The sequence below is a fragment of the Myotis lucifugus genome, unplaced genomic scaffold, assembly GCF_000147115.1.
Source record: "Myotis lucifugus unplaced genomic scaffold, Myoluc2.0 scaffold_3, whole genome shotgun sequence".
Taxonomy (NCBI): Eukaryota; Metazoa; Chordata; class Mammalia; order Chiroptera; family Vespertilionidae; genus Myotis; species Myotis lucifugus.
The window spans coordinates 11,624,174-11,634,756 of record NW_005871051.1 but is presented as its reverse complement, the minus strand read 5'-3'; the positions used below and the strand labels follow the sequence as shown (position 1 = coordinate 11,634,756).

The 10,583-nt window shown below is 44.4% G+C and overlaps 1 protein-coding gene across 1 annotated transcript in view; it reads right to left on the bottom strand.

Annotated features, from left to right (window-relative positions):
* PTH2R (parathyroid hormone 2 receptor) overlaps positions 1–10,583 on the bottom strand; it is a 54,140-nt gene that overhangs the window by 24,507 nt on the left and 19,050 nt on the right. The window contains exons 3-4 of the mRNA XM_023760805.1: positions 6,548–6,658; positions 6,315–6,436 (exon numbers count right to left, since the gene is read on the bottom strand). Of these exons, the coding sequence (XP_023616573.1) occupies positions 6,315–6,436; positions 6,548–6,658 (233 nt within the window). The remainder of the gene's footprint in view (positions 1–6,314; positions 6,437–6,547; positions 6,659–10,583) is intronic.

The window sequence follows — 10,583 nt, the reverse complement described above, 5'->3', positions numbered from 1 at the left end:
GACCCCCACCCCACCCAAGCTGTGTGCAAAGGTTTTGCATAAGAAAAGGCCCTGGCACTTTGCAATCTGAAAATTACCTAACAAACTGCAGCTGGGTCAGAGAAACCCAGAACTTCCAAAAGAAGGCCCAAGGCCCCACAGCAGCTTACATTGCTTCACAGCTGGGCTCCTGCTGGGTAGCCTCAGGCAGAAGCTAAACTAGCACCTCCTTAGATCCAAGAGCCAGTGTACCCAGTGGTCAGAGTGGGACCATCCAGATTACAACTCTTCAGATCCATAGGGACACACTCAGGGGGCAGACTCAATGAGCACCAAAGCCCCACTGAAGCAAGTCTTGCCCCAAAAGGGCAAAAGACAAAGAGAGAATCTTAAAAGCAGCAAGGGAAAAAAAGTCAGTTACCTACAAGGGAGTACCCATACGACTGTCAGCTGATTTCTCAACAGAAACTTTGCAGGCCAGAAGGGAGTGACAAGAAATATTCAAAGTGATGAATACCAAGAACCTACATCCAAGATTACTTTACCCAGCAAAGCTATCATTCAGAATTGAAGGTCAGATAAAGAGCTTCACAGATAAGAAAAAGCTAAAGGAGTTCATCACCACCAGACCAGTACTATATGAAATGCTGAAAGATATCCTTTAAGAAGAGGAAGAAGAAAAAGGTAAAGATACAAATTATGAACAACAAATACACATCTATCAACAAGTGAATCTAAAAATCAAGTGAATAAATAATCTGATGAGCAGAATAAACTGGTGAATATAATAGAATCAGGGGCATAGAAAGGGAGTGGACTGACTATTCTCAGGGTGGGGGGGAAGGAGTGTGGGGAGTGCAGGAAGAGACTGGACAAAAATCGTACATCTATGGATGAGGATAGTGAGGGGGAAGGGCAGAGGGTAGGGTGGGAACAGGGTGGAGGGGAGCTATGGGGGGAAAAAAGAGGAACAACTGTAATAATCTGAACAATAAAGATTTAATTTTTAAAAAATAATAAATAGAAAAAAAACAGGTTAAAGATAAAAAATAAGAGAGAGCTACAAATATCACATCATTCCGTTGTGCACCTGAAAAGAGTGTGTTATATGTCCATTATATTTCAATAAAACATAAAGTTTTAAAAAAAGATTAAAAAACAGAAGAATATGTAATTTTTTGGAATATTATTTCTAGCTTTCTTTAACTTTCTTATTGAGCTGTAATTTACATGAACTAAAATGTACAAGCCCTTTTATAAGCATGTGGGTTTTGACAAACCAAGTTCACTGTGACCCTACAAGTCAAAAAACCACCCACTACCAACCCCCAGCTTACTCCTGTTGCAATTTCTGGCATCATAAATTGCTTATCTATTCATGTATTTCACATACTTTTTGACTGTTCATGGAGTTCTTAGAATTATATAGGATACACTCTTTTTGTCAACATACTGTTTAGATACCCAGTGATATTTCATGAATCAATGATTCATTCCTTTTTAACTTTTTATTTTTAATGAAAAGTTATAAATTCAAAATCTTCAAAGTGCATGCAAGCTGCTCCCCCCAGGGGGTCCAGACTGAATGTTCTTGAGAATCTCCAGGAAGGCCCGCGGGGATGGTGCCTCCACATTCTGGAAGGTGTTCTGGACTCTGCTGAACAGGATGAAGGAATTCACCTCAGGCCAGATGAACCCGAAGTGGTTCTCATCGAACAGGATGAAGACTCCAGGGTGGCGCCCGGTGTAGGCGAAGCCATTTAAGGCAAGAGTATAAGTAACAGTGTCCACACCATAGAAACACATCCTGCAGGTTCGGGGGTAGTTCTGGTCTATTGGGAGCACGCCCACAGGCAGAACAAACGGAACAGGCCGCTCCTCTGAAGCTGCAGCCAAGGACTCTCTGACGCTGGGCTGGGCAGGGCTCTGCCGGCCATGGCCCCCGCTTTCCTCAGTCCCGTCTTGCTGCTGCTGCTGCTGCTGCTGCTGCTCCCGGATCACCTGCTTGTCGATCTCCTGGACCACGCGGGAGAGCTCGTTGAAGTTCCGGAAGATCTCGCCATCTGGCAGCTGGATGCGGCGCATGAGGTGGATGTCTAATCTGTGGTTGCAGGCTCCGGTGACCTTCGTGAGCCTGCCATACTTCCCATGGAAGCTGAGCATGGCAATCGATAGGCTGTTGTCATAGCTGTTGCATTGGAAGAGGCCTGGCCTGATGAGGTCGTCCGGGTGGCTCGGCGGGAGGTAGAGGCGGCGGTAGGTCAGGCAGTCATACCGCTGTCTGCCCTTCTGCACCAGCACCCGCCCCCATTCGTCCCTAAGCCGCGTTGGTGAATCCTTTTGGTGGTCTGTCTTCTTGCACCGGGTGGTGAACCTGTCCTTCCAAATCTGCATGTGGCAGTTGTGGGGCCTGCTGTGGCCGCCTTCCATGCACTCCACCTTGGCTGATTTCCGCTTCGTCAGGCGAATTCTGAACACGGGCTCAAATTGTATTGGGCCATCCACCTGGGTGTTAAGGCAAGGCCTGAACGTCCAACCAGTAATGCATAAGCCGTCCACCACGACATTCAGCAGTGTTCTATAGTGCTCAGTATCTAGCTGCCACAATCCCAAAATGTGTCTGTACGGGTGGAGTAGCTTCGCATAGACTTCTCGATAAGACATACCGATCATCTCCAGGTTCTGCAAGTTTTCACAAACGCCGAACTCCTCCCGGCAGCGCCGTCTCCAGATGCTGTCCATGTGCAGGATGTGGTGGAATTTGGTGCAGGCCAGGGCCAGGCTGGGCAGATCAGTGACGGGGAGCAAGGCGAAGATCTCCACCAGCAGCTCCATAGGCAGATCCTGCAGGGAGCAGCGCGGGGGCGGCATGGGACTCGGGATTTCTCCACTCCCCGCATAGCACCCCACTGCCTCTTCCACCTCGATGTGTTTTTCTGCCGGGGCCAGGGCTGGCTTGCTGTCGGCCGCTGCCATCTCAGCTGGGCCCTGACACTCCTGACGACACTGACATCCCCTCGAAGAGCCCACAACGCAGAGGCAAGAGCACTCCATCATGCCTCCAGGAGTAACAGCCACCACAGCCTGGGCCACTGAGCTTTAAGCTGGCTCATCCCGCCCTGAGAGTCACGCCCCCTCAGAGGACCCAATTGTAGGACATTACCAACACTTCCAAAAGAAACCCATACCCATTAACAGTCACCTCCCTTTCCTAGTGCCCCCTCCCTATCCTCCCGCCCTAGCCCCAGGCAGTCACTAATCTGCTTTCTGTATGGATATGCCTCCAGGGATATGCCTATGGGGAGGTGGGGGGACATTTCACATAAATGCAGTCATATCTGGTCTTTTGTGACTGGCTTCTTTCACTTAGTATAACATTTTAAAGTTTTATGTATGCTATATTTTAGTATATGGGTATACCACATTTTGTTTACCCATTCATCAGCTGATGAATATTTGGGTTGTTTCCAGTTTGAGGCTCTTTTGAATAAAGCCGCTATGAACAGTGTGTACAAGTTTTTTGTGTGAACATGATTCCATTTCTTTTGGGTATGTACCTAGAAGTGGAACTTCTGGGTCATCTGGTAACTCTATGCTTAGCATGTTGAGGAACTGCCAAAAACGTTTTCCAACGTGGCCCCGCTATTTTACATTTCCACCAGCATTGTACGAGGGGTCCAATTTTTAAACATTCTCATGAATGCTTTTTTCAAAAATATATTATAGCCATCCTATTGAGTGTTGAGCGGTATTTTATTATAGTTTAGAGCAGAGTTATTAACTGTAGGTTGACTTGACCTTGGGAAATCTCTTCTATGCTCAGCCTTCACCCAGCCTCTGCCAAATCTCTCAGGACCCTGGTAGGAATGGGCTCCTACATGTGAGCAAGGATGGACTTGAGTTCTTCACTTTCAGTTGACCTCAGTTCTTCACTTTCAAGTGACTAACCTTGCTAGTTCCTTGGGTGAATGGATGCCCTCAAAAAAAGTTCACAGGATCTGCCCACTATGAACATAAGTTTCCTATGGGCTGAGACTGGCCCTGCCCATTCAGACAGGCTTCCATTCTCATGTTGAGAGCAGCTAGATCCCTTCTCTCCACTTTTCTGGATTCCTACCAGAGAAACACTCTCACCTTTGGAGGGTCCTCTTAGTGCCCTAGGAGGAATTTGATTTGCCTTTTGTCAGGAATAGACATTTAGGGTGGTTTATTTGATAGAGGGGGGTAAATTCCATCTGCCACAGACACTGACTTCGATCATTTAAACACTAAAATTTCCCAATCCTTCCTTTGAAGAATAGCCCTATGTTATTATTGGTATATAACTGGGTAATGGGTGTAAAGACTCTTCATTTAGGATCCTGTATTGATGGGGTTTTGAGGGACGATCTCCAAGGGTACATGTGTGTCTGGTGGGTCAAGGAGAACCTAGGAATGTGAGTGCAGCTGGTGTATGGCGCTAGGAGGGCTTGATCGGCTAGTGAAGAGATCCAATCATCTTTTCTCTCCCAGGATTGAGAGAGCCAAGGACACCACTGCCCTAGGAAGAAATCTGTGTAGGAAGGTCAAAGGCAGGTCAATAGATCAAAGGAGAGACAAAGGCTGCTGCTATGGTGAGAGGAAGAAAAAAAAATAGAATATTGGGGGATTAGTTATGGTTGTGGGAAATATTAATTGTGCTCTGTTAACCATGATTGCCTTGTGTTGGTTCAAGAAAGGACATTCTGACCTGGCTAAGAGTTGTATGCCCCAGGGACCTGGGAGTCAGTCTTGGACCAGGGCCTTAGCCTTGGAATGTGGTCCATTCTCATTCAAGAACAGCCTATTATCATGGAAAGATTAACAACTTTGTTGCCCAAACAATGGAGTCCCACCCCAGCCTCCTACTTCTCCATGCCTGTCATCCCTACTTCCCCAGGTAATCTTTGTTTTACCACAGATAAGCAGCTGGCTTATAGGGGGCTGCAAAGCAGATTTTTGTGGATGACCTGTTGCTCTCCCATACTGCTGGCATTATAGGAATAAACACTCATATATGATTCAAAACAAAAAAAGTTATAAATTCAAAAGAAGTGGAAACAATAGTAAGAAAGGTCAAATATACCCTTCACCCAAGATCCTCCAGGGGTTACATCTAACATGATTTGACCAAAATATCAACACCAGGAATTTGACGTTGGTGCAACTTGTGTATTTATAGTTCTATGTCCTTTTAACACATATGTAAATTTTAAAAACCATCAAGGCAATCACGACAGGAAATGATTCCATCACCACAAAGATCTCCCTCATGCTGTCCCTTTACAGTCAGACCTACCCTCCTCCTCCTCACCGTCCCGAACACCTGGCAACCATGAATCTATTTTCTAGCTCTATAATTTTGTCATCACGCATTTTACACATGAGGTCTGAGTAATAGGAGTTTAAGCATGACTTTTTAAAAAATATTTTTTCATTTATTTTAGAGAGAGGGGAAAGGAGAGGAATAGAAAGATAGAAACATCGATTAGAGAGAACATCAATTTGCTGCCTCCTGCATGCCCCCTAGTGGGGATCGAGTCCACAACCCAGGCATGTGAGCCCTGATCAGGAATCAAACCATGACTTCCTGGTTCGTGGGTCCACGCTCAACCATTGAGCCATCCCGGTTGGGTTAAGTATGACTTTTAAAGCACCATGTATAACTTAAAAGTAACTACCCAGAAGTTTCAAAGTTTACATACAATTACTATCCTAGAAACAGCACTGCTGAGGGATTTGTAGATCAAGGCTCTGCTTTAGGCCTGCCATCAGTGAGCTGTGTCATCTCTGGTTCTGTGTAAAATTTGGTATTATGCTGGAAGACTTATAGGATGCCCCAGGCCTCTTTAGTTCTACAACTCTAATCTTTCACACACTAATGAATCAACCACTGGCAAATCTTAGGAAATAGAAGATAATCTCTAAAATACAAAGCTCCTCCTGGAATACAGAGTGAGATGAGATGCAGCCATTTACAGGTAATCAGGAGAAATCATGCATCGTGTCGCTGATTACCTCTTTAAATCTTTATACATAATGTAAACATAATGTAATGCAACAATACACACAGAGACACATATTTATACGTATGTCTGTATATGTCTCAGCCAAGTAGCTCTAACTTTAAGAAAATACCTTTCCTTAACCAGGTATCTGAAAAGATTACAACCTTGTTTTTACCTTTTATGATCTTTGTTGTCTTAGGAATAAAAGGGTTTTTCCATATAATGGTTGACAATCAAAGACTGCATAAAAATCATTATTCTGCTTCCCCTCAGGGGTTCACACAAAAAACAACACAAAATTACCACTACCTTCCCTGGGCTGATATCAGGCCGAAGAAAGCGAAGGCAATCTGAATAATTAGACCAGGTTTTATTTAAACTGTGTATAAAATCCCATGTTCCATTGGGGTTACAGCGTCGCAAAGCCACTCCTGTAAAGACATGAAGAAAAACAGTGAGAGTGCTCAGGTCTCTTAGAGTCCGTTACAAAAATAAAATGGTCAATTTTGTTCCAAATTACCCATTTCAGAAAAACCCAATACCTTTATGATTGAAGTCATAAATATAAGGAGGGCAGGGGACAGCCAAGATTTTCCCCACTGTTCCTCTGGGCCAACAAATGAGTCCATCCCATTCTGGAAAACAATTTCCCTCTGATGAAAAAAGAAATTAAAAGCACATAAACAAAAATGCAGTGAGAACCAGAGAGTAAATCCATTCAAAATGCAAAAAATCAAGCCACTGCCTGTAGCAAAATATAAAACAAACTAGTAATTTTGGAAACTAGAATGAGGTAGATAGGGTGCAAATATCCCAAATTCATCCACTTAGCCTCATCGAGGGGCCATTGATAGGAACATTTGATTTGCATATATTAAAATATTTTAGTGATTCCAATATTAATGAGTTATAGCAATTAGCATATGAGAAACATTAGAATTCATGGTGAACTTCTGTCGTAAAATTCTTCCAACTAGCATAGTTGTAGCTATATTTTTTACCCTAGATTTTTTTTAATTGCTGTTAAAAAATATAACATATGAAATAGGTTGAGCTTCAGAGGTAAGCTCCACGATTTGGGTTTGCCTTTACCAATGAGTGCCCTTACACTCATCTCACACAAAATTCTCATAAGCTCTACTCTTCCCGAGATGCATCCAGGACCCTCTCACTTCTCAAACCTCCATGGCCACCAGCATGGCCAAGTCCTTCGTCTCCAGCCTGCATTACTACAATAACCTCCAACTGGTCTTCCTGACTCTGTTCTTGCTCCCCTCCGTTTATTCTTTAATTACAGTTGACATTCAATACTACATTAGTTTGGGGTGTGCAGCATGGCGGTTAGACATTTATATAATTTACAAAGTGATCCATAAGTCTAGTACCTATCTGGCACCATACATAGTTATCACAATAGTATTGACTATTACACCCCATGATTATTTTATAACTGCTAATTTATACTTCTTAATCCCTTCACCTTTTTCACCCAGTCTTCCAAACCCCCATATCTGGCCACCATCAGTCTGTTCTGTGTTTCTGAGTAGATTCCACATACAAGTAAAATCATATGGTATTTGTCTTTCTGTCTGACTTATTTCGAAAAGATACATGGAACCCTATGTTCATTGCAGCATTATTTACAGTAAACAAGATATGGAAGCAACCTAAGCGTCCATCAATGATTAGATAAAGAAGATGTGGTACATATATACAATGGAATATTACTTGGCCATAAAAAAGAATGAGATCTTACCATTTGCAACAGCATGCATGGATCTAGGGGGCATTATGCTAAGTAAAATAATAAGCCCTTTCATTTATTCTTAACACAATAGCCCCAAAGGCTTCCCTTCTCACTCTGAGCAAAAGCCAAGTCTTTACAATGTCTGAAGGCCCCGGCAGGATCTGCCCTCTCCCCTAGATCATCTCCCCGACCTCAATTCCCGCTAACAGCCTCCTTTCTCTTCCAGGAACTCAACCCAATTCCCCCAGAGAGCCCCAACGCTTATTCCCTCACCTCCTACAGACTTTCACCCAAACTTCAACTTTGGAGTAAACTTTCCTATTTGAAATTACTTCCCAACACACTCCTTATCACCTTTCCTGGTGTATTTTTCACCTTCCAGTGTTGTATTTTGTTATTGTTTTCTTGAACCGCAGGGTCGAAGGACCCTGAGGGTAGAAGATTTTGTCTGTGTTGTTTCATGCATTCATCACCCAGCATTTGACGGGGGCTGAACAAACATTCAGTCAGTGTCACTGTTCTGCGGGGCCTGTCCACTAGCTGTGCACTGAGCTTCTAAGAAGAGAGCATATCAGCCATGTCAGACCCCGACATCCCCAAAACAGACCATTTTAACGAGTCCTGTTTTCATTTTCTATTGCCACCTTCACACATTACCACATATTTAGTGTTTTCAAATAACCCAAGTTTATGGTCTCACTATTTCTATAACTCAGACGTCCAGCAAGCTTGGCTGGATCTCTGCATATAGATTCACAAGGCCAACATCAAGGTCTGGGCAGGGCCGAGTTCCTTCCTGGGGGCGCTGGGGGAGAACCTGTCTCCTTGCTCACTTCCATTGTTGGCAGAATTCAGTTCCTTGCCGTTGGAGGACTGAGGGTCCCGTGTCCTTGCTGGCTGTCAGTCGAGGACTGTTCCCAGTTTCTAGCAGCCACGTGCATTTCTTAGCTCATGATCCCCTTCTTCCATCTTCAAAGTGAGCAGAGCAGGTTGGGTCCTTGTCACAGTTCAGGTCTCTCCTCCATGCTCCTTTTCTGTGACTCTCCTGTCTTCCTCGGCCACTGTTAAGGTCTCCTTAAAAGTGACTACATTGAGCCCATCCAAACAATCCCGGATAATCTGCCTATTTTAAGGCCCAAAACCTTAATTCCACCCGTGATGCCCCTTTATCATGAGCCATGACATATACAGGCCTAACACCAGATACTGGGGAGGGGCCATCTTTGGGGGGGCATCTGTTGCCGGAAGCCGGTCCATCCTTGCTGCTTGACACAGTCGCTGCAGGAAAGAAACATCTGCACAGCATATGTTTCAAGGGACCTGGCGTATATAGCATACTGTTCTTAATATATTTGCTCCCCTTAGTGCTATGTGTTTTAATCAAGGTCACCTCTCCAAGAAAGGTTGTTTCCCCAGGTAGGGATTTTCCCCTGAAGTTAGGGCGGGGATAAAACCCCTTAACTAAGGACCAGGCGGGTAGTTAATCACTTTAACTACGAACAATCACTCTTAAGCTACATAATCTTTACTCCCTGGAATGGAGATAAGAAAGGCCTTAACCTTTGGAATAGAAATTGATAGGATTAAAATCAACTGTTATAAATATAGATGTAACAAGACAACAGAAAACAGAACCTAGAAACAGAACTGGGAACTGGGAACAGGACTGAGAGAACCTAGAGACAGAACCTAGAAACAGAACCTAGCAAGAGAACCTGGCTGGAAAACCTAGACACAGAACCTAGCAAGAGAACATGGCAAAAGATCCTGGACAGAACCTGGCTACAGAACTTGGCTGGAGAACCTAGCAACAGATCCTGGCTAGAGATCCTGGCTAGACTGCTGATCAACTGAAGGCTGTCTCCATGTCATTCCTTCTTCGCCGACTCCATCCACACCTTGGGGAACCCCTGGACCTGTTGGGTCTGGACCCCAACATATGGCGCCTAGCAAGAGAACCTGTACCCAGAACTTGGTTGGAGATCCTGACCAGAACTTGGCTAGAGATCCTGGCTAGGCTGCTGATCCTGACCAGAACTTGGCTAGAGATCCTGGCTAGGCTGCTGATCAACTGAACGCTGTCTCCGTGTCATTCCTTCTTCGCTGACTCCGTCCACACCTTTGGGGACCCCTGGACCCCAACAATCTGTTACCACAGGTGCTATCCATTACAGCTCTCAATGTTTCAGTTATCAATTACACTAACTCTAGCTGAGGATGTTTGTTCTCAGTAATGTTCATGACGTCAAGTGTGTTTGTTCGGTTTTGGACAGTCAGCATAACAGAACCTCACACAACCGTTTGATCTCTACACAAAGGATTCCAGCACAAACCTGAAATTAACGTCTAGTGTCCACCACATCACACAGAAACAAATATCTGACTTGCTTTGTGAATTGCTGAAGTGATGAAAAGAAATAAAACGTCCTCCCTCGCCCCCCGCTGTTCTTATCAAAGAGAGCCTTTTCCGGGAAACAGCCTCACTTTGTCCACGTAATAAAAAGCCTGGGCTTTCAATATCACAAGCCACCCAGGAGCTCAGCTCACTGGCTCCTGCTTCTGATGCACAGCTTACCTGCATCTTTCCACCACTCCCTGCTGTTTGCTTGTTTTCTCATTTACACAGAGTGTAATGAATCCATCTCTCCCATCAACTCTGCCCTAAACGCTCTTCTTTATCTTGATAGCATTCCACATGGCTTCCCATCCCTTTACTGTGTTTAACAAACCATGCATCCTTATTAATCTGCACTGCCCAACCCTTCACCAGGAAGATACCCATCCTGCAATCTACAAAAATTGAAGCTGAAAATGCATTCTTACGTTCTTGT